At 39.5% G+C, this 25,286-nt stretch overlaps 1 protein-coding gene across 3 annotated transcripts in view; it reads right to left on the reverse strand.

Annotated features, from left to right (window-relative positions):
• ROCK2 (Rho associated coiled-coil containing protein kinase 2) overlaps window positions 1-24,433 on the reverse strand; it is a 103,840-nt gene extending 79,407 nt beyond the window's left edge. For 2 of the 3 annotated variants that reach the window (XM_083857386.1, XM_083857385.1), the window contains exon 1: window positions 24,326-24,432. In XM_083857386.1, coding sequence (XP_083713512.1) covers window positions 24,326-24,403 — 78 coding nt within the window. In that variant the 5' untranslated portion in view covers window positions 24,404-24,432. Of the gene's footprint in view, window positions 1-24,325 lie in introns of all 3 variants that reach the window. The other variant, XM_083857387.1, reaches the window with a different exon arrangement.
• Between the last annotated feature and the right edge of the window lie 853 nt (window positions 24,434-25,286).

Genomic DNA, 25,286 nt, shown 5'->3' on the forward strand with positions numbered 1-25,286 from the left:
TCCGATTACTACTAAAATATATGACAAATTCAGTATTAAATTATTTTAAAAAGAAAGCAAATCAATTAAATGGAAATTTAACTCCTTAGATACACCATTGTTTGATAATGTTGGAGAAACTGAAGCCAATTATTTAAAAAATTCTTTCCTGTAAAATTCTCCTACTAACACAAACTAGTGCTAGATTTCTAGAACCAGTGTCAAAATTCTAGAACAAATCTAGACTTTTACAATCTTTATTCATAAATTTCTTTATAAAAAGGACCATGTTGGTTTTTTTTGCAGGTATTCCTACATGCATATGTAAAAAAAAATAGTCCACAAAGCATCAAATTGAATCAGATTTGATGACCTCTTATCTGAGTCCTTCCCAATATCAACAAGTGAAAGAACCATGTGCCTTGGTCTCTTGTTGAGCCAGTAAAATAAATGACTTTCGGGTCATTCACCAGTATACGTACATCAACACAGAATATGATTCATTATTTGTAAATGGTTTTCAGAATTCCCCACATTACATCCATGAGAATAATGTTGGGGGAAGTAATCTGAAAATGGGAGTTTTTTGGTTTTTTGATGTCAGGTTAGTGATTGTACTTGATGATCTTAAGGATCTTTTCCAGCCTTAATGAATTTATGAAAAGCAATCCACTCTTAAAGCAAGAGTGGGGGATGGCAGCACCTGTGACAGCACAGACAAATGGGGAGCCTTTCAGGTAGACAGCACAGGCCGAGTAGGGTACAGGTCAAACAACAACAAAAAATAGGTACAGGTGAAAGGAAAAAACTCAACTCCAAGAGTGCAGTCTTCTGCCAAGAGGACAGCCCTGATTTCAGGATCACAAGTGCCCGGAGTTCCCAAAGAAATATATTCTACAACAAGCCAATGAAGTCTTCCCTGTGCGGATACCCAAAGCAGTGGCTAAGCATCATGTACACTATAGAGCTGTATTTCATGGCTATGGCTGTTTCTGAGCAGTACCAGCAGTGAAGACCATGCCCAGAGTCCAGCTCAGCCTTAATCCTGCATTGCAAACCAAAAGGTGGATGATCTCAGTAACAGTTACTTGCACTTCCCGTTGTAACTCAAAACGCAGACACAGTTCTACGTGGAGACTTCTGGTGCACGACGACACCACATTAGTGATGCAGTTCCTTCCTCCTCCGGCTTATGAATTTTCACTCATGAATTTTCAGTGTCACAGCTCACATCTCATCCCTTCTGCAAACACAGCACTCAGCTAAACAAATAACATGCTTTGTGGGAAATGGGATCAGTTTAATAAAGATGCTGCCATCCCTTTTCTAGGCCCATGCTGTATTGCAGCCCACGGTGCACTGCTGAGAGCAGGGCAGCAGTGGTGGCCAGGGCAGGACAGAGCCACTCTGGTCCTGTCCTCACCTACAGCTGTGGTTGGGAGCAGAGCCTTTAGGTGCCTTTACACATTCACAAAGAAGAACCAGAATTCCCCCCCTATGCCAAGAAGCCTGCAGAGCTGCTTCCCTACCAGGGTTTGCTGGCTCTTCCCTGCTATATCATGGCAACTTCTCTTTGCCTCAAAATTTTAAAAGGGAAGAAAAACCTCACATCCTCAAGACAGCACCACAGACATTTTCAAAACTAGGAGACCTTTCTTCAGCTCCATATGAAAGCCATTGCTGCCCTCAGAGCAACAGCCTTATTCTTATCACAGATGTGGAATTCCATTCTAGTTGTACAAACATTACCTTTCTTTACCAAAATGTAGTTTACCAGACATCAGGGTTATTTGCTAGGATGTACTGTTTTGCAGATCAATTTTACATTTACAGTTGTGATATTCAATTAACAAGAATGCTAATTAAAATTTTAACTCACTCCCTTTGTCAAGCAGAAATATTTTAAATATGAAACCTCTTGCAAGTACAATTTTAGATTTTCCGTATTTACAAAAAGTGCTAGGAAAAAAATCTACTATGGGATAATTAGCAATAAGTATGTAGAAATCATTCTGAGCTGACATTTACAAAAGTCTCCCAAGTTCTGAAGCCACCTATGAATTTGCACCCATACTTTACTATATATTGATTTCAACACCCTCAGTTATCTCAATTAAGATCATATGCGCAAAGTTTACAATATGACATTTTCATCTTCTAAAATGTTTAAGAAATTATCATCATACTTTAATTCATTTTAAAAATCTTCCACTCACCACAGGAAGTAGCTGAACGAAAGCAGAATAGGGCACCTGCTCACCCCTAGGAACAGCTGCTCAAATACTGTCCTTTAGTAAGTACATGATTAAACGGGAAGTTATTTAATTTCCTGATCAGCCTCAAATTTAAGGTGGTACCTAACATAGAACCATCTGCATGAGCTGCCATGTGAATGTTTCTGTGAAAAGCATGAATTTTTAACAACATTAAAACTGGCAATTTATCCAAACAATGACATTTACAATAGAAAACACTAAAGCAACACTCAGTGTAGCTGTGACAAAGTAAATCATGATGCTCTATGAAAACTCTCTTTCTGACTGACTGCATAACTATGGCATGCTGTAATTATGCACGTTCTTTCAACTAGTCATGATCTTAGTAAACCAACTCTCTCCTTTTAAATTTTCTCACCAAGTCAAAAAGGAGGATATACACAGAGACCTCCATCAACCCCTCCAAAAGCCCTATGACACAGCTGCCTTCCAGCTGCACAACCTTCCTGATGACATGCCATGCTTCACTAAAAGATCCAGGTCCTTCCCTGTATACAAATGCACTGAATGCACATTTTAAAGCATGACAGAAGACCCAAGATCAATGGGAATTTATGCTGTGGTTTTTTGGACAGCTCAGAGGAACATGAAGTTCTGTCCCCATGAATGCAGACGTAAGCCATCCTGTACAGCAGGCAGGAAAACGAAGTAAACGCTTTCACAACTTCCACTTAAAAACCAAGCTGCACCAACTCTTTATGCTACAGAAATAAGGAGGAAAGCCAAAAGCTTCTTACTTCTTTGTGCTGCAATAGGGCACTTCAGTCAAGATCCATTTTGTTTCTATTGAAGTCAGCAGAACTGTCTTATTTTAAGGCTTTTAAAAAAGTGGTGCTTTAGCTGAGCCAGTAATACAATGTCAGAAATAGATTTTTAACAAAGCCATTCTCCTGTGCTCCTCTTATCTCTTGATCCTTTCTTCTTTGGGTTTCTTTCCTAGCTATAGCTCCATATCAGCTGGATTCCCAGACAAAATTTCATTTTCTCAAAACTTGTCTCGCATTATTTTCATGATTTGTGATTAACTGCTCTCAATAAGAGATGTTTGACCACAGTTGCAGCTCTGCCTCAGAGCTGCAAGGTCTTAGCCAGCACATCTGCAGCTCTTTAAACTCATCTTATCTACACAGTCCAGGTTGCCATGTCATTTTTTGATACAATTAATATATTTTTCTTCATTTCATGTGAAGAGATCTCCAACAATGCTTGCTGTTCTTCTCATCAGATCACACCTTCAGATTGAAAACACCACAAACTTTTCAATATTACAGATTTTTTTACACCAAAGTCAAGCTTTTAAATAATACTTTTCAGAATTCTTCAATTTAGATTACAACAGTTCAGCTGATCATTTTTCCTCTAGATGCACCTATAGGCCTTGGGAGGACACCAGGAGTTTTTCTCTGACCTTAGTGCCCTCTTTGCATTGCTCCCTGAAGGTTTGTTGGTTTTCAGTCTGCTCCATGGCAAAAAATACTCCAGTTCCACTTCACAGCTAAACAATGGCACTCTACCAACTTTATCAAAGCAGAGAAATTCCAAATAACTACTATCAGTAACCATTTAGAAAGACATTCTGTAGATCTGTTGCATGAAATTATACTATGCCAGCATTTTCTGTGAAAGTATTACATTTACTGCACAATTTAGGTTGTAACTCTGTTATAAACATTTAACTTCCATATGCTGCAAAAAGAGTTTTAGAGTGAGCATGACTGCATAGTGGAATCTGACAGAAGTAGACAAGATAACTGAAAAATGCTGTCAGTAAATTATCAAATGTTTGATAGAAATATTATTTAACAGCACTTCAAAAACTTGACTGGGGAGCAGAAGAGGGTCTAGCCTGGCACTGTGCCCTAAGGAGGCAAACACCACTGCATGAACCACTGGGGTTTCATCGACAGAGCGCCTGGGTGGCCACATGAAGTCGGAACTTTTACATTCATAGTATTTATTTTATGTAATTTCTTGGAATGCAGTTTATAGCTTAACACAGAAATCTGTCCAATCTTTTAGTTTTAGCTCTGTGATGTCATTTCATCTCTTTTACAAGATAATAACTTTCAGATAATTAAGCCCTTCATTAAAAAGGTTTTGTAAATGAGAGCATTAATACATTCCTTCCATGACATTAACAGTAATGCACCTACTAGATTTATTTATAAACTCTATACACCCTATGCCTTCTACATCACCTACTTCCATGTCTCAACATCTCAAAATATCTGGCTTACACAAAACAAATTGTCACAGGTATTGCAAACACTAACTACACAGATGTATAGAAGTATTTTATAATTACACTTTTAACATATAAAGTTACTAAGTCTGAAACTCATGCCTAAACATATCACAGTCAAAATCATGTAACAGGATTGCCTTAAAGGTAAAAGGAGAAAAAGCCTAGTTGTAGTGAATGACCACTGGAATACATAATGAAGTAGTTATTTGCTACATCTTTTGCTACATTTGCTAACAAAGCCTGAAGGACTTCCACAAATAACAAGTGTTGAAATGTTGAAACTGTAAAACATTTTGGTAATTGCTCTGTTTCAATTCACTGAAGAAAAGTGATCAAAAATACCTCTGTGGGAAGGGATTTGAGATGGAATTACTGATCAGCTTGTACTTTGCATTAAGAGTGACCACTACTGGTAATTTTTATATAAAATAATTACCATTATATGGCATTTGAATATATATGCCATATATGAATATATGCAGTGAAAGAAGCTTTTGAAGCTTGTTTCATTTGCCCCAGACTGCAAAAGACAGCCATTCCATTGTTGATCCTATTAAGAAGCAGTTGAATAAAAACCACAGAGAAATTGGGAGCTCAAGCCTTTGCTATTGGTGATAACCACAGCAGTCAGAATGGATGTCTCAAGAACTTACTCCACCCAACTCTTCTCAAAACAAACTTCGAAAGCAGGTTAACACTAACATTTGCTTCCAAAGCTGTGTGTTGCAGGCACCTAACAATGAGTAAATAAATTACAGCAACCCATAGTAATTTTCAGAGCTGCAGATTAACCAGTCAAGCAGCCTATGTTTGCATACAGAAGTGATCTATTCAAGGTCTGAGGATAAAGTTCCAGGACAGTCTAAACCAGTCTACCTATCCCCTAAACAAAAATCCCCACCCCTCCTTTGCCTCAGCAGTTATGTGTCTCACCCTGAGCAAGCCAGTTTAGGGAGCTAAACTGGACAGGTCTTCTGCTGTTTTCATTTTTGGCCGTTTAGCTCCTTAAACCTACTCACTGCACGGTCAGAGAAGTAAAATAATCAGTGAAAAACCAGCAGGAAGAATACAGCAACCAAGGCAGATCAGTCCCATGCATGGGGAATTACTCCTGAGAAAAATGTCATTTAATTCAAACCTGAAAAACAGAGAGAGGGAAAATCACAAACAAAACAAGAAAAGGTTGTAAAGAACTTGGTTTTTTTATTCTACCAATACAACGTCATTTGAAAAGAAGCTGTATCAAATCTTTACATCTTTTCTTGGCACACTAATCAGTCTAATCAGAATACAAAATACTTTCATAGTTCTGTAAGAAAAATATGCTAAGCATACTATCAATAGCAATTAGTTTATCCACAGAAAATGTTTTCTGTTTTCTGTTTCTGCTAATTTCACTGAGTTATGGTTCACATCCAAAAGGACAGAGATGTCTCAAGAACAAAACACTCCCTACATATTTTAGAGTAATCCAGTAAGTTCATTTTTCACTTCCTGCCAAACATAAAAAGAAAGTCATAATGTCAAAACAGTGAATATTTATATAACTAAATAAAAAACTCTTCACACATGCAAATAGTACCTTCTTTTGCTTAGGAAATAGAGCCGTAAGTTTCGAGAGAGTGAAAAGATAGAACACCATTTTTAAGTCAATCATATTGACATAATGCACAAGGGTCCCCTTCAGCTGAAAACACACAGAGCTATATCAGTAAGGACATATTTTGGGAAAAGATTAATTGCAAATTATTGTGCTCTACAAAGAAACAGTAACATCACTTCACCTCTTCAAGTAATTTTCCTTTCTCATTCTATTTAAGACAATGGTCATGACCTCGCTCATAAAAGTGTTGTTTGGATTTATATCAAGTAGTTTGAAAGAATGTTTATGCTGAGTTTCATGTATCCGCACTGTCAACTTGAAAATCTCTTTCCTCCCTACCCTTAAGAAAAAAAAAAAACTCACCCTACAAAAATCTGAACAACGTTTTTCCTTCTCAACTTCCTATCCCATACTGCAGATAAGCCTTACTTATTCAACTTATCTTAAATCTCACTGGAGTGCTGCCATACAATTTTATGGACATGAAGATTTCTGGAGCCTAGTCCTGCTGTACCAAACACTGCAGTGTTACTCCACAGCCAGACCAGCAGTCTCAAAACATTTGCCTTTGGCTCCTGTAGTAGATTTAGATTTTGCAAATCCATCTCAGCATTCCTTGACGAACACACATCAACTGGTCCTTACAGTGTCACCACACCAGTGAAATCTCTCACCTGAAGACTGTGGTTTATAATTACATTCCTCTTGAGCAAAGAAGATTTGCAAAACAGAGATGAGTTTTATCTTCTCTCTTTGGAAGCCTAAGATTTTGAGAGACTAATTCAAAATTAGGCAACAAAATTCCACAGGATTAAGGACCAAAGAAAAGCTCACCATCTTTTCCAGCACAAGCTGCCTCTTTCCTGGTCAAATGCTACATTTTTCCTAAAGGATTTGTCTCCAAATACCACAGCAGAGGAAAATGGCATAACAGCTTAGGGAAACGCATATGTAATTCCCCAAACACTAAACACAAAGAGAGCCTGCAGCTCTGGGGGTAATCAGTGCTGCATGTCTGAGACAGACTGCAGTTTTCTTCACTTATATCAAACTAATTTTTTTAATACATTTCATGACAGTGAAGTGTGTTCTTTCAACAACATTTGAAGTTTGTTGCAGAAAGTTTCTCTTACAAAGAGTAAATAGGTGAGCAGTTACCATAATCACTAACAAAAGTAGTGTTTAGGAAATACAATTTATCCCAAACTTCGACATATATTTATTCTTTTTAAGATGACCTGTGTGCATTTGGAGAAAAAGGGGAGAAAAAGATGATAGCTGGTTATTTTTTGACAGTGTGGGTCAAAACTGCTTTTCAAAGATTAGCCTAGTAAAAGTAGTGCAGCTTGTACCAAGACAAACAAAGCATGTATAAAATCAAAGTAAATTTCACTAAATGCTTGGCAAAATGAGATAAACATGAGAAAACATCTGTCAGCCAATATCACCTGATTAAACTTATTGAAACATTAAGGGAAAAGAAAAGACAGGTATATGTATATTTATTTCCTCACTAAAAATATTGAAAAATACTTATTATTTCCAGTGTTCCATATTCATGTTTGTCAAAATGGTCGAAAACTCAGAAAACAAACATTTAAATAATCATAGCAGAAATTAAGAGTACCACATTTCTATAACTACTCAAGTAATGCACATGAAACAAATCCCTGGCCAAATCTGACTTTCAGTAAAGAAATATTGTCTTCCAATTACAGACACATACACACACACACGTATATACATATATGCAATAAGAAACATTGTAGACTCCAACCAACCATCTCAAAGAAAAGCTGACAGCACCACAGAAAACATTCAATGTTTTTCAGACACTGCCTTTTAGAAAAATAATAAAGCGGTTCTAGCAACCTGCTCACATTTAAAGATGTGATAAATCAGTAATTTTAATTCTGTGATTTTCTTCACAGTGGCATAGTTGCAGATATTCCAGTTATGCTCCAGGTTTCACCTGGATATTCTAGTAACAGAAAAAAACACCTGGAGTCTGAAAAAAATAAAATCATCACTTGGAGCTGGGACATCTGAGCCAGGACATCTGCCCTTTCCTCTTCCTCCAATTATTCCTCCATAAAGCCTACAAAACTCAATCCACCAACACAATGAAATACCGGAGAAAGAAGGGGCAGAATTCCACAGAAATTAGGTGAATGTATTACTGAATGCATTACTAAATTTCACATGAAGTAAACTGTTTGGCTTCAAAGCAGTAATGACTAAGCTCACAGAACTACATGTTAACAGAATACTCATTCAAACATTAGCTCTTAGATGTCAGGAATCCACTTAAATAGAGCATATTTTTATTAGGAAATAGACTTCGTTTGTTAGCCTCAGCTGAAATGGCTCCATGTTGCTCTAAGATGAGAAGAGAGATTAGAATGAAGTGGGTACAAAAAGTATCTTACATATCAAAGAGATGACAAGGAAAAATTACACAGGCCTGGCAACAACCACCCAATCCACAGCCCTGTGGACTGAAACAACCTTATGTCTAAATCTGGGCCTATAAGTAGTCCTACCCACTTAAATGTGTTTACTAAAATGTTTTAAGCTAAACACGCATGTAAAGGCTTGCAAAATTGCACTCTAATAATATTTCTGAAAAACATTCCCCCTTACCCCAAAGTGTCTTTCAAAAGACTTCCAGGAATCCATCTCTCTAGGATACATTTGACTTTCATGACTTGTTAAGTAATAATTTTAAAAATCCATGTCTGGCTATCTAATCTGTTTATCTAGGGGGAAAGAATTCAAACAGCTGAAGAAGCTTCCCACTATGATGGAGAAATTTGCATCTTTTTTTTCTTTTTTTTTTCTTTGTGAAGGGATGATACATTCATGTTTTGACAACATCTGAACAAGTATAACAATCCAGATTTTTGATTAGCTGTATTTGATTTTTGACATTAGTATTGTCAAAAAAAGGAAATTGTATGAAAATAATTGGCCAATGCTATTCCCTGGGACTCTCACTTCTCTGACAGAAAATTGCTTTTAGCTCATCTGACCAGGAGATGCAGTATCTACAGAAATTCATCCTGTCATGGTTACTTGCACTCTAATGGTGAAATTTTTCTTTTTTTACAACCCTCAATCTATTTTGTTACCAAAACAGAGCTCTGAATTGCTTAATATCAGGCTACAAATCGGAAACAAATTGAATGCAAAACTGACTGTGGTGACACCGCAAGTGGCTGTTCTCTCCATAAATTGTATTTGACATAGTTTTTTAACATTTTCAGGCAGAAAATCAATACCAATTCCAGTTACTGCAGTAAACTATTGGCCTGCTTCTTCATGTGAACATTATGAAGTTCAACAAGGCCCAGTGCCAAGTCAAGGACATGGGCAATCCAGATGGGCTGGGGAGTGAAGGAATTGAGAGCAGAAGGACTTGAGGTGCTGTGGGTGTCCAGCTGGGCATGCTGGACATGACCCAGCCATGTGCCCTTGCAGCCCTGAAAGCCAAAGGTGTCCTGGGCTGCATCCAAAGCAGTGTGGGCAGCAGGTGAAGGAGGGGATTCTGCCCCTCTGCTCTGGTGAGACCCCACCTGCAGGGCTGCATCAGCTCTGGGGTCCCCAGCACAGGAAGGACATGGACCTGTTGGAGCAAGTTCAGAGGAAGGGCACCAAGACGATCAGAGGAAGGAGCACCCCTCCCATGAGGAACAACTGAGAGAATCGGTTTTGTTCAGCCCGGAGAAGAGGCTTCAGGGCAACCTTACCACGACCTTTTAATACTTAAAGGGGTTAATTGGAAAGACTGAGACCTTTCAGCAGCATCTGTAGTGACAAGACAAGGAGTAACATTTTTAAATTCAAAGATGGTTGATTTATAATAGACACAAGGAGAAATTCTTTACAGTGATGTTCAGACACTGGTTGAAATACCTTTTTTTTAATAGTAACACTATTGATGTAGCTGATGATGTTACCCTGATATAAGAGTATAAAATCAGAAAACTGCATATGTACTAGGTCAAATTACTATTTATATAATTTAATTCAGTCAGGTATCAAAACAGGCTGCAGTGGTATCAGCCTGCTTTGTGTCGGTGTAACAGAACCCACATATTGGAGATAGAGCAATAATAACATGGCACTAAGAACAACTTTTAGCTAAACACTGGCAGCTAACAACTGATATTAGTCATTTTGGCATTTTTTATGTTGATGGATTCCACTATTTCCAAGAGAAAATATGAGCCAGTATTTATCTTTAAAACAAGCATGTTTACTCACAGATTCTTGCTTTTTCCTAAAAGAACAGATTAAAGCAATAGACTAAAGCACAAAAAATCCATTTAAATTACCTAAATCAAACACAGGCAAGTACTAATCAGAATTGAGTTTTCACTAGGTTTTTTTTGGAAAAGAAACCCTTTCCAGTTTTTACAATTTTCTCTGTACACAGACTAGTAAGACAGTGAGATATTACCCCTGATTGTGACAGCAGAATTTATTTCATTCTTTTATTATTCTCTTTTCTCCAAAGTTTGTATTAGCATATTCTAGCTGAAGTGAAATTCTCTGCAACCTGAAAGAAGCTACAATATTTGCAGAGCAGTAACAAAATTTCTTTCTTGGCCCCACGCTCTCTTCAAAGTTTCATTACCAACACTGGTAAGACAAGCAGATGATGGCTTGCATTTGGAAAAAGTAGGCTGCATATTTTAATCAATAAACATACCATCCACTTGGAACCTAGCCCTTTGAAGAAAGGAGATATGCTGTGGATTTTTTAGTTTGCCTTGGAAAGGTTCGGGATTGTGGGTTGTTTGGAGTTTTTTATGTTATTGTGATAGTTCATAGACTCATAGAATATGCTGAGTTGGAAGTGACCTACAAGGATCACTGAGTCCAACTTTAGGCCCTGAACAGGATTCCCCAAAAAACTTACTATGTGCCTGAGAGGATTGTTCAAATGCTCCTTGAGCTCTGACAGGCCAGTGCTGTGACCACTTCCCTCGGGAGCCTGTTCCAGTGCCCAACCAACCCTCTGGATGAAAAACGTCTTCCTGATATCCAACCTAAACCTCCTCTGACACAGCTTCATGCTGTTTCCTCAAGTCCTTTCACTGGCCTTGAGAGTAAAAAGATCAGTGTCTGTCTTTCCTCTTCCCCTCACAAAGAAGTTGTAAGTGCAATGAGGTCTCCCCTCAGTCTCCTCCTCCCCAGGTTGAACAGACCAAATTACCTCAGTCACTCATACAGTTTCCTCTCAGGGCCCTTCAGCATCTTTGTTGTCCTCCTCTGGACACATTTAACAGTTTAGTGTCCTTATTATACTATGGCACCCAAAACTGTCCCCTGCACTGGAGGTGAGGCCACTCCAGCAGAGCAGGACAATCCCCTCCCTTGCCTGGCTGGCCATGCTGGGCCTGATACCCCCAGGACAGGGTTGGCCACTGCTGGCTCATGTTCAATTTGCCATCAGCCAGGACCCCCAGGTCCCTTTCCATGGTGCTCCTCTCCAGTGTTTCATTCCCCAGTCTATACACACAACTGGGGTTGCCCCATCCCGGTACAGAATCCAGCATTTGTCCTTGTTAAACTTAACATGGTTGGTGATTGTTCTGCAAATACGCCAGGATTAGCTGAGAAAATGATTCAGGCTAGTTTTAATCCAGGTTAGGCACTCAAGGCAATTCACAACACACCAGCACAAACATTATGTCACCACCAAGGTGATGCCTCAGGGAAGCAGGTGGAGCTACTGTTTTAACTGATAGTGAAACTATTTGTGTTAGTTACGTTATGAATCCATTTCTTTTTAAATGGATTCATATAACTACTAAAGGAGAATGACAGGGGTTAAAAAGTTTCTGAGATCACTGAGGCTTAGCTTCTCACACTGAAAAACTTCTCTGTTCTTCAGATTTCTGAACATTACTTGTTCTAATATTAAAAACTGCTTGGTATCTTCATCTAACACTGTACGATTTTATTGGTTCATTTACAAATTCTTCCAAGACACATATATTTTTTTTAAATACATAAAAATTTGATTGGTACTACCCTTAATAGGGAAGCTCTTAAACAAATACAAAAATATACATACCTTAAAATAAAAATCAAAATCTAGACTATTAAAGAATAATCCAGAAAACCTTATTCCAATTATCAAGACCACCAGAAGAACAGACCATGTCTATTCCTCTTCTAAATGTGCTAGTCCCAAGGCAGAAAATGTAAGTTGCTGCATATATCTGAGCACACATCTGTCCTCTGCTGTTTCCACCTTTTCCAAAATAAAAGGGCCACTGTCTCTGCTGTATCTTCGTTCAGAGCATTACAGACTACCTGAGAATATTTAAGCTTGTCTTAATTACTGCTGCATTTATATCCACATTATAGACCAGAGTTATCTGACCCAAGCACAGTATATTCACCTATTTATTAAGTTTGTGTTTGCAAAATCTCATCCCTTTCTGCTTCTTAGAAGTAATTCAGAAACAGATACAGCATCCTACAGCATTTTTAGGCTTTCCTCATCCCCATGGGCATTCTAACATGTTTGTCTATGGCTGACAGAGATCTTCACAAAGGAACTCACATCCTCAGGAATTTTGGTCTCAATCTGACAATGAAGTATCTTGTATCTTTAGAATGGCATGACTACTTCACAGCCTTTCAAGGTAAAGTTAGTACAAGCAAAGGCTCCTGGGCACTGTAAAATTTGAACCAGATAAAAAATATTTTTTCCAATTGATAATAGTTCTTCAAGGTAGTGGTATTATCTTCATATATGCAGGCAATGAAATCCTGCCTTTTCACCTTGTCATTTAACAGAAGATATGCAGAACTACCTTCAATGAGACAGTTAAATTAAAACATTATCAGAATTTGTTTACAAACTGATATTAAAAATGTCAGCTGAGATTATGGTAGCAAAACCGAGATTTTAAAAGAGAAGAGTATTTTTCAGTTTATTTAGCTTGTGTTTATTCCACCATAATCACTTTCCTTTTTTTGAGCAAATATATCTTCGGAATACAAAGGATGAAAAAAACCCCCAACTGTTAAATAAAAATATGGCAAGAAATTCAGGGCTAAGTGAATATCCCAAATTACTTGAGAAAGCATAGCAAAATAGAAAATAGATTTCAAATTTCTCATGGCTTTATAAGTAGAAAATAGTTTTCCCACAGACAATAACTTGATGTTTCCTAAATTTTCCTTCAGCTTTGGTAACAACTGACTCATATATGAAAAGAATATATTTGCCTAAGACCTGAGCAGATTAATCCCCATAAGAGCCATCTGCATCAGCCGCTTCCTCAAGGAATCACATTTTTTACATTTGAAGAAAAAACTTGTGCATCAAGACTATTAAGGTCAAAAGAAGTGTATGCACTTGGCTAAAGATTGTGGGGAAGAAAAAAAATTTACATAGGTCTCTTGTAAGAGTATTTCTGCACACATCCTATATGAATATACACAGGTGGAAAGCACACAGTCATGACCTAACCAGAAACAGGACAGCCACAAGAGTGTGGCACTACTCAAGAGCAAGCAGAGATCACTCTTAACTTTCTACTAAAGCAGAATTTAAATCCAGGGATACAAAGTCCTTGCATCAACAAAAAAACTTTTTAACAGCTTTACTGCACATTGAGTAGGTAAGAGCATGACCCTGGTGTTTCAGGCCATTCTAGACAAAATTGGGTCTCTGAATAATTTGAGTTTGTCATTCCTTACTTCCCTACATGGAAAATGTGCATACAACTAGCTACACATACCTCACTGTCAAAGGGAGTTCAGATATACAAAAAAATTGATTATTGAACAGGGATATGTTCATTTACTCAAAGACCAGTATTTCCACAAATAACTCAGGAATAATATGAGATAATTGGTGCTGCTCTTGTTTCACTTGCTGCTACAGATGTGGCCATCATTCACTCTGAGCACTGGCAAGGTTCATTTTAAGCCTAAATCGCTTATTATTCTGCTGGTTTTGATTTAAATCACAGATTCACAGAAGGCTACACAATATTCTGAGTTGGAAGGGTATTCTGTGAATCTTTTTGTGAAACAACAGAAGCACATGAATCTCTGTGTGAGGCCTCCTGTCCCCTTGCTGTAACCACGGCAATGTTTTTGGACAACCTTGAGCCAGGAACTTCCCACTAGGGACAGGGCAACACCACACCAGCTACAGGGGAGAACCCTGACATAGTCTGAGTCACTGTTATTAGATACAAACTTACAGATGATGGTGACATTTTACCACAATAATGACTTTTTCATTACTTTTTTACAAGCAATCAAACACAAAGAAGATAACAATGTCATGCTTCTCTCACACTCCTTATGTGCTCTCAGTATCAGCGATCCTATGATATTACAGTTTCAAACACCTTTGTTTCTCTCCCACTTCCATTTTAGAGGACAACTGATCCAACAGGGGTAAGATTTCACACGTGAGAAAAAAAACCAAGACATGACGGCAGTAAAACCAATACAAATTCCACAACTCAGAAATTTAGTCTGTGTATAAGCCCAAGAACAATTCCCATGTGCCAAGAAAGGAGTCCAATTACATGACAGCCTCTTCTGATAAACTCTAGAAAATAAGCTTGAAATCAAAGTAGAACTAAAAAGTTCTACCTTGGAATAAAATGTGTGTAAGACTTTTCTTCAGTCATGCTTCCTGCATACTCCAAAAAGGCAAAACAGCCATTCCTGTCCTCTGTGGCATTCAGTATCCATTTGATGTAAACCACTGATAAATAGAAATAACTTCAGTGTACATTCACTTGGTTTTGATTTAACAAGAAAGAATTTGTATTGCAAGTATACTGCAATTTTATTAATTCCCATCTGTCTGTAAGACACACTGCACATCCTCCCTCATAAATTTAGACTCTGTGATTTCAAAACATGAATACCATATCACCATATGTACTTTTACCCAACCTATACCAAACATTCTTTCAGCAATATGGCACAAGCAAAACAGTCCATTCTATGTAGAAAACATAAAATAAGCTCTGCAGTTGGGCTCAGTGCTGTCTCTGATTTTCTAATTCAGTTAAGTCCTGCAGTAGAGTTATATAAAATAAAGCCAGGAGCTTTTTAAGTAATGAACAACGTCATACCTTACAAAAATTTTAAAGTAACATTTTCCACTTTACATCTGTAAAAATTTGCCAAAGATGTTTTCACAGGTAGAGAGGGGACATTTGGGATTTCTGGCACTTGCGAAACACTGCAAGGCACATGTGGGAACAAATACTGGTATTTCTTCTAAAAAAACGGGAGCACTGAAATAGTTTATCTTGACACTTACATTGCCTTTCTTCAGAGGCAGCCAACCATTAAAATAGATGAAATGATTCACACCTCATGGTGCTACTGTTTCAGGCTTCTATGTACATGAACCATTCTTCAACACAGTGTCCATATTTAGAGGTTTTCTTCATAATCCTAGCAGAAATCATTTCTAAAACAGAGAACTAGCTAGATGTCTATGATTAAAGGAATTGCCAACATAATATTTTTTCAAGAGATGTAGCTTATACTAGTGCATTTATTATTTATCTTTTAATACAAGCTTAAAATATTCCTGACACAGAACACTACATGCATACAAAACAATGTTCAGGCTGCCTTGTTTGCTGTTACATTTAGGTTTTACAGCAGAATTCTGACAATGTAGTTCTGCTGCTTCCCACCCTTGCTGGCAATAATGCCACATTCCCAGAGTCAAGATAAATCCTTCAGTTCTGGGAAGATGACAAGTGGGGAATAAGGAAAATAACTTAAAAATACAATAAAAAAGAAGTCCATTCCATATAATTAAATTGATACTGAAAAATGAACTTGAAAGCGATTTTAAAAAATGGCTTTACAAAACGTAACAATTTAGTAATGGGATTTTTTTTTTTTTTTTTGAAAGTGCAGCTATTTTCAGCTTTCCCTATCAGATCTATAGCTCAGTTCAAGTGTTTGCAATACCAGCATGGATATAAGTCTTAAGTTTAACAGAATTATTATTTTGTGCTCACAGAGAAAAAAAATTAACATAGAATAATGTTTAAATTAATAGCAGCAGCTGCAATACAATAATAATCCTTGCCAGATGAGTAATTCAAGCAGTTGTTCTCAGTCACTTTTCATATAAAAGAACATAAAATAAAAGGAGGGGAGATATTTTATAATCCAGGTTTATACACCCTAAAGAGGTCATTAAATTGAACAGGCCAAGAAATAAAAACTCTGGCTTAATGTGGGCTAATTTTACTGTTGGAGGAGGAGGTCCTGAGATGTTCCCTAAAGGAAACAGATTGTGCATGCATACCCCTGGCATTGGAAAGGTTTTCATTACTCACTAAACCAACAGCTTCCAACGTGGTATTATTTCTTGCGCTTCTCCATTTTCCTAAACTATTAGAAGGAATCATTCTTTTCTTAAATTGAGAGACTTCATGTTTATTTTATCACAAAAGTTTAAAATTCCACAAAACTACCCTAATCAGAAGTCAAGCATAGTTATAAAATTGTGCAAGAAGGGGTGCAACCAATATTAAGTAACTTCATAAGATCTTTTATCTATTTACTGCAGCTTGTTTCCAATGAGTTTAGCTGCACATTCTACAAGTCTATCATAATATAACCTTCCCTATATAGCAGATGGCAGTAAAAGTCATTTACAAATAAAAATCTGTCCTAAACATGCAACAAATGACAAGGCTTGTTTCCTTAAGGTTGCACTTAACATAATCAGCATTAAACTGAAAACAGACTAGAACAAACCAGTTTCATAAACCACAAGGAAAACCAGTTTAAGACTATTTTCTGTATGAAATAGAACATTTTCATAGCACAAGCAAGCCAAACATTTGTATACCCCTCAACCAAAATCTGTGCTATTACTGTTTCTAGAGCATAATCTCTTTGAAAGTATGCACATACATAGTACTGTGAATTTATCAATGCAGCACTCTCCATTTCAAACAAAAGAGAAATAAAGAGGGTCAATCAAGTTGTACAGTAGCAACAAACACATGCAGATTTCCAAATTTAGAGCTCATTCAATAAAAAAGGAATTCCCAAAGAACACTTGAAGATCCTTCTCTCTATATATGTTCCACACTAGGGTAAATCTATGCTGTTGAGGGAACCATGTTTGATATTTAATCAACAATTAAGATATAGACTTTGGACGGCTACCTGTAACAGCAGTGACATGGACAAAGAACAATGATGCGTTACAGCCTTTAAACAGTAATCAAGATTTTAGTTAAACTTTAAATAGCCTTTGGAAGAAAGTGTGAAACTCAGACATTTTTTCTTCTAGTTATTTATTTATTTGGTGACAGTAACAGTCAACATTATTTGTTTTGAGATTAAAAAAAATAGGAGTATTTGCTAAAGAGCTTAACTTTCCTTCCTTCATAGTTGTTCAAGCCTATTTTCATGCCTGTATGTGACCTCCTCTTCATTTCCTCCTGAAGAAATATACAAGAAAATTCTTGCGTTTGGATGAGTCATCCAAACTTTATCTTGCTTTATGTAGGATCCTGTAATTCTCTACTTTAAATACAGACTAATAAAATCAGTACCCATGAAAGGTAATAGAACAATCACTTGATTACCTGAATCCTCAAGGTTCAGAATTAAATGCTTGGGCATAACTTACTTGTGATCATATTTTTTAATCACATAAGTCTATTCTAAATATTAAATGATTCTCCATTACATCTTAAAAATAAAGCTTCATCATTTCCATTTCATATATTGGAAATGAAGAAAGATTTGTCTGAAGCCACAAAATGATAGCAGTAGATTAGGGTTCAGACCCTCCTGCACACCATTTTTTTTTAATTGTACCATCTGAATAACACTATTCCTCCCCAAAAATGAATGACTGTGGAATTAAAATAACAATGCTGAACACTAACATCATTAGTCTCCATCTGGGCACACAGAAAACACAAAGTATGTGACTGGTTACTTTTTGTAAAAGATTTGACTTAGGTAAGTCATTCTACACGAAATAGAATTAATGGAAGACAAGCGTAATCAAAAACCCACTGTAATGTGGCACCCAGATTGTTTTTCTTCTCTCGTCTATCACCTTCCACACCCTACAACAAATGAAGCAGAGACTGAACAGGAGGCATGTTCCACACGACAATGAAGAAATCTGTGTCCATCCAACAACAAAACTCCATAATACTTCACAGACGAAAAAAGGCCCCTCTCTCAACAGCTGCAACAGTAGCAGACAAACATAGAGAAAAAGTCCATACAGTGCCTGTTACAGCCTCAGACTATTCAACATAGTGAAATCTGGACAAAATTCACAAAATCACAATCTACCAAATATCCCAACCCCTGTGCACATTCGGGGCCCAGTCACTGATTTAACCCTCTGTTAGCCGGTAATGAACACAGCCCTGCCGATGGAGGACGAAGGGATGCCCCACCTGCCCTCGGGCCGGGCCCAGGGCGCTCCTGCAGGAGCTCCACACGCTCCACACGGGCACGGCTGGGGAACTGAGCTGCATTCAGCCTCGTGTTTACATTGCCAGCAGCTCATTAAAATAAGTTTATTACTAGCCAAGTCTGCCAATATAAACATCGTATTCTTGTTCTTAACCAAGGGGATGTACCAAGAAAAAAGTATTTTAAATACATTTGTTACCAGGAACATTCACTGCATTTCAGTGTAACAGTTTAGAAGAAACCTTGGACACAATATAGCATTCTTCCCCCAAAAACGCCCCATGCTTATGAGTTATAAAAATACACATATTTAATTTTTTAATATATTTCATTATGTAAAACTCTACTACCGAATTTCAGTCAATTCCATATTTAAAATCCAAAGTCAGCTCCTCTGTGACAATAATACAATTCCAGTCATATTTTGTAGATCAAACACTGGCAAGAAATCATCAGCTGATTGCTGTGGAGACTGGTTACTGAGGTAGCACTTTTCTTTCTTTTTAAATTAGGCAGCTTTTGTTATGGATTGCATTACTAGACAAAGAGCCAAATGCTTTGGCACTGCTCTGCCATTAGTTAGAACTGAAAATGTACTTTAAAAAACAGGTTCTAATGAGCATTTGCACACTTTCCAACTGAAACTAAGACTATTATTTGGAAAAGTGAACAGTTCCTGAATTTTTATTCCTGCACCTATAAAGCAGAAGAAAACTCTGCTAATTTGATAGTGTAGGAATAACTATGTTTCTCTTAAGATGTTACAATGACTGCACAATTAAGGGATACTAATGACACACTCTGCAATCTGATCAACAAGAGACAAAATAATGGGAGTGAACATGCCTATTGTGAATACACACACACAAAATCTGCATGCATCTCGTGTGGCAGTAAAAAGACCTGAAGCTGAGCAAAATGTCCTTTTTGCTTTCTCAAACCAGAAGTGAAACACTTTAATCCTAGTGTAGAATAAAAGAGAATATAAAAACACATAAAACTGTCAGAAAAATAGAACTATCTTTTTTCAGCTAACTATACTGCTATCTATAAATCCATCAGAAGGGAACAATGAACAACAGACAATTCTGCTTCCTTAAGGATCACAATTTTTAACTCTGCAGTAGATGCTCTAAAATTACAGATCAAAAATAGAACATTTAGAGAAAGAAATAGAAACTAAGACAGAAATAACAGCACAGGAAATATAACAAATAAGAAAAGGTTATTTCTTCAAGAACAGAGAATCATCTGGCCTTCCAATTACTTAGTGGCCAATGAATTTTAGATCAGATCCTGCTAACTGTTACATTTGCATCTCTTCCCTGTACTTGCTGGCTCAAATTAACACAACAGATTTTTCTTGCTGATTCAAAATTATGTGTGGCAATACATTCAGGAAAGTGAAAAAATTTTCATATTAAATACAAAATACTTAAGAAGTTCCTAAAGGGATAGCTTGTATCAGCCATGTTGACCTGAAGACCCTGAATTAACAGAGCTCAGCCTAGTGATCTGCTCAATTAACACTCTTGGTACAAGGTTGGCATCTATTCAGTTGATGAGATCTTTACGGACAGATGCACCTATTGAAAGCATGGGAGTCACAGCTGTATCTCCAATCCATTTCTCATTAAGAGGAGAATTCCAGGGTCTTGATGGCAACGATCCATGCAGATGAACACCTATTCATGTTCAAACTAGTGTAAATACACGGTTTATCTGTCAGCTTTATTCAAAAAAGAGAAATAAATGGTAAATTAGTTCAGTTTTGTTTTGTAGGTTTGGGTTTCTCAGGTTCTAAGGCATGTGTATTCTGAGACACTTGAGCACTGTCCTGCTAATCATCTCTCCATTTCTCAGTCCACCATGCTTGCATTCCAGCATAGCCCAGCGCTGTGCTCACGATTTCACTGCTGCACTGCTTAATTAACAGTTTTAAGAGCTCCTTCTTTCAAAAGTTGACACAACCATAGCAGAACAGGCAGAATATACTCAACATTTTACACCTCCAGTGTAATGCCAAACTTCAAGCTTAACACTAAAACGTTGAGGTTTGCACTGAATGAGTAATACCAAGGGCAAACACTTTCTCTGGACAACTGCACTCAAGCAGCTCCAGCCCAGGTGAAGCACTGCAGGAAGAGGATGGTAGGATTTACCAGGATTTACCAGATGGTTTATCACCACCACACAACTCAAAAGTTGAGTTCAGCATGTGCTGAAGTGATACAATTACGCACGGCAAGGAAGCGGAGGTCTGGATTAGTTTTACACAGCCCACAGTGACCTATCTGCTCTTGTTTTAGAGCAGATAACACTTGCCAACACACCCCTACATAATGTGTAATAAATACCATCAAAAATAACACAGTTCATACTGTAGATAGAGCTTATATGCAAAATCATAAATGCCAAAATGTATTCAAGCACAGTTAAGCTCTCCTTAAATTTAGCTGTCAACTCAGAACTATTTGGTAGGAATGTATTTATAGAAGGGTTTCTTATGGATCACCAAAGGTCAAATGCCATTAAGTGCTATCATCCATGTGTACATGCAGTACACATAAAAATGTCACTTCATTAAATTAGTGGATGACACAGCTGGCAGAAAAGCAAATAATAAAAATATGGTAGCTTTACAAAGTAATCCACATGATCTAAATGTAATACAGAAAACAGGTTTTCATAACCACTAACGCACTGTTACATGGCCAAAAAGAGTAACACTGTACCACAGAAAGCTGTGACAATATCAAAATTATTTATCTGAACATAGGCAACCTAACAACAGGCTTTCGACAAGATACAATGAGAGAAGGAGCACCCAGCCAAGGCCTCAATGACGTTGCAATACCACTTCCCTTTGTGGATGTGTGACACCTATCACAGCACCCAGAACACAGTTCTAGCATTCCTTTTTCATCTCTTTATCAGACCAAAACCAGACGAACCCCACCAGGTGCTGGCTGTGCATCTGATCTATGCTAATGAGTAGAAAATCCTCTATGATTTTTTATTTAGCAGAAAAAGGGTGGTAATAACCATGCCACACATTTCAGTTGGTTAGTTGTTGTCTGAGATGTTCTATTTTGCCTTCATAACTGCTGTGAGAACAAATTAATGTGAAGCTCTCCATCTCGTAGTGCCTCTGAATTGAGAATGTACAGGTCTTTTTTGAAGATATGCTTTAATCAAACACAAATAATTACGCTCAACACAGGCATTAATAACAAGTGTTAAGGCACAAATGATAGCTAAAATCCCATTAGAAAACCTAAGAGTCTCTCTTGAGCCCTGAAGGGGGATGGGAGGAACATAATCAATCAATGTATTTGGCTTCATAGATTCTCCTGCTGAAGAAACAGATGGATGTGGTCAGCCATCCTGTGGTCAGGAAGGTGCGCGAAGAAAGTCTCTTCATTTAGAGCCACTGAATAAAATATCTCTTGATGACAGTGGAATTGCTATCTAGAGAAAGACAGCTTATTACCTCAGCTTCTCACATCTTTCAAATTTACACCATGTGTTATAGATTAACAGCTACTTTTTTGCTTTTTATGGCTTCCCAAAAATAAAGCATGCACACAAAATACAGAATAGCAGCTGTTTATGACTTTTTACACTGTAAGGAAATGAATTCCATTTTGAATTCCATTCCACATTTTTAGTTTTGGTTCTGTTATTTTTGGAGGATGAAATAGTGGCATCCCAGCTAGTCTTTTTAAGATGCTTTCCCTGACTCTCAGTTCATGTTGCTGTATTTCTACTCTTAACTGAAAACACATTCCCACTTTTGATAATTTACAATAAAAGTGAGTGGTTTAGTAAACAAGTAAATTTTTCAATATGAACATGTTGTTTTTATACTCACACTATTTAGCAGCACACCAATGCAAAATTAATGCCAAACTGCATAAAGCAATACCAGAGACCAAAAGAAAGCGATTTTACAGGAAATCTGTTGCAAATTTCCTAAATAAGAATAATAAATAGTTCATTATTTCATACATAGATATGTAGACTGCACGAGCTAGGAAATTTGATTGATTAGCATTATATTTTACGTGCTGCTAGTTTTTTTAAAAAATACTTACAGACCAAGTGCAGAGAACAGTGATGACCTTTACTGTAAAAAAAATTCATTTACAATCCAACTAACACTCTCCCATGGTTTGCTTTCTCAATGTATTACATGAAGCCGTCTACATTGCTAGCACATAAAACAAACAAACAATCAAAAATCAAGCTCTAAGCAGCCCAGTCTCAATTTTGTAGCTAGGATTTCTCTCCAGAAACATAAACATATTTTAGTGTATTCAAACTATGTCCAAGGCCTGGGAGGTGAGAGAATAAAATCATGCTGTTGAGTATAAAAGCAGAGTGTGAAAAACTCTACTGGGGTTAAGTATTAACCTGATGCATTTTTCAGAACGACTGTACTATTTTTAACTGCTCTTTTTTGGCCACAGGTCAAAGTTTTCCTAGCAAAATACCAATGTGAAAATGCTGGGAGCGAAGCCCAGAGGCAGCTCTCTTTGCTTTGGCCTAGGCAAAAACTTATCTGAATCCAGTCAGATATGTAGCCCTGTTTCCCACTCCCCTCCATTGACTGGCTGTCATTATGCCCCTGAACATCTGAGCAGTAACACAGCACCACAGCCTCGGGAAGAACATTTTTCAGATGTTATAGGAAATTCCTATATTCTCCACACAGCACAGGCATACATTCTGTTCAGTCAGTTCCTGTATTTTTGGCCAAACAGAACTGAGTCATTTGAAAGTACAAAAAAAGACACAGTGTAAGTGCCTTGGGCAACTCTTGGAAGGACTGGGATTTATTCCCCCTTTTTCTGCATAACTGGGACACATTGGAAATCTTGGAGGAGACTGGAAATACAAGATTTGAAGACCCTAAAGTTCAGTTAAAACACTAATAGTTATAATACTAATAATGATAATAATGATAACAACAGTGATAGCAATAATGATAATAATCTGTCTCTTGGCTGCCTGTCTAGAATTCAGATGGTTAAATGGGGAAATCTAACCCCTTTCACACTTCTTCCCGAGGGCATAGATTTCTCACTAAAGTAAATTGTATTTCATACACTCACAGGGGGAAAATGCTATTTGAAACAGGACACAGACGAGCCAATTCGCTCCAATGAAAAATAAATGTGACCCTACTGGACCCCTCAGTTACATTTCTCCCTTAGGCGTGTCCCCTTTTCCTGGATTATTTCCACATCACACAGCAACCTCACTTCACCGGGGGCTGTTTCCCCGGAGGTGAGCGGTGGTGCCCGGCGGCGCACACAAAGGCAGGTATTCGGGGACGGACACGCTGGGATCACCAGGCGCGAAAGCCAACGGTGTGAACGACGCTGGGAGGGAAAACAAGGCGCTTTCCTCTCCCTGGATCAGACCTCGCCAGGGACGTTTCTCACTTTCCCCAAACAAGCTCTAGCTAACCGGGGAGCGCTCTCTCTCCTCTCTCAGCGCCGTGCCCGTGCCCTGGCTCAGCGCAGCCCTGGGGGCGAGGGCCGCTCCCGCCGCCTCCCCGCAGCCCGCGGCCCGGCCGGGGGCGTGGAGAGGAGCCTTCGTCCTCCCCCAGGACAGCGCTTTCAGGACGCGGGAGCCCTTTCCTTCCTTCCCGTTCCCTCCCGCCCGCCTGAGGCGAGGGCAGCGCTCCCTTTGTTCCCCCGCCGAGCGCTCCCCCCGGGCGCGGTCGCCCCTCACCAGCAGGCTCTCCACGTTGACCGGGGAGCGCGGGTCGCGGATCATGGACTCCAGCTTCCTCTGGCGGCCCTCGAGCATCCCCGCCGCCGGCTCCGGCGCCTCGGCCGCCAGGGGAGCCGCCGACATCTTCCCCGCCGGCTGCTGGCTCATCCTCCGGGCCGCCCAGAGCCGGGCCCGCGGAGGGCAGAGCGGGGCGCCCGGCGGGCCTAGCGCGGCGGCGAGCCCGGGAAGGGCGGGGGCGGCGCGGCGGGAGCGGAGGGCAGCGCCGCCGGTGGCCGCCGCCCGGGCATGAAGGACGAGGGAAAACGGCCGCTGCTCCGCCCGGGCGCGGGGAGAGGGAGGGAAGAGACGCTGGGAGGGAGGGACGGAGCGCTTCCCGCCGTGCCCCCGCCTCTCCCCGGCTCAGAGCGTCCCTCGGCGGCCGCCGCCTCAGTGCCCGCTCCGCCGGGACATCTCTGCGAGGGCGGGGGGAGGCGGGGAGCGAAGGGGGAGCGGCTCCTTCTGCGGCGCTCGCCGGCTGCAGGGGCGGGAAGAGGCGCGATCCCCGCCGGCCTCGCTTTCCCTCGCCGCGCTCCGCGTTCCGCCCACCCGCGCCGGCCCGGCCTCCCGCTCCCGGCCCGGCCTCCCGCTCCCGGCCCGCGCAGGCCGCCTCCCCTGCCTACCCACAAGGCCCCGCTGCCGCCGGCGCTTTGTTCGGCGCTCGCCCGGATCCCGGGACAGCCCCGGGCTCGGCGGGGCCGGCCGGGCCTCGGCAGGGCGGCCCTGGGAGACAGGGCAGCCCCCGGAGCCAGGGCAGCCCCGAGAGACAGGGCAGCCGCGAGAGACAGGGCAGCTCTGGGAGACAGGGCAGCCCCCAGAGACAGGGCAGCTCTGGGAGACAGGGCAGCCCCGAGAGACAGGGCTGGGGGCGTTTTGGCACAGGAGACCTCACCCTGCCCCCGTGGCGTCAAGCACACCGGAA

Source organism: Zosterops lateralis (genome assembly GCF_965231275.1).
Source record: "Zosterops lateralis genome assembly, chromosome: 3".
In the NCBI taxonomy this organism is placed as follows: Eukaryota; Metazoa; Chordata; class Aves; order Passeriformes; family Zosteropidae; genus Zosterops; species Zosterops lateralis.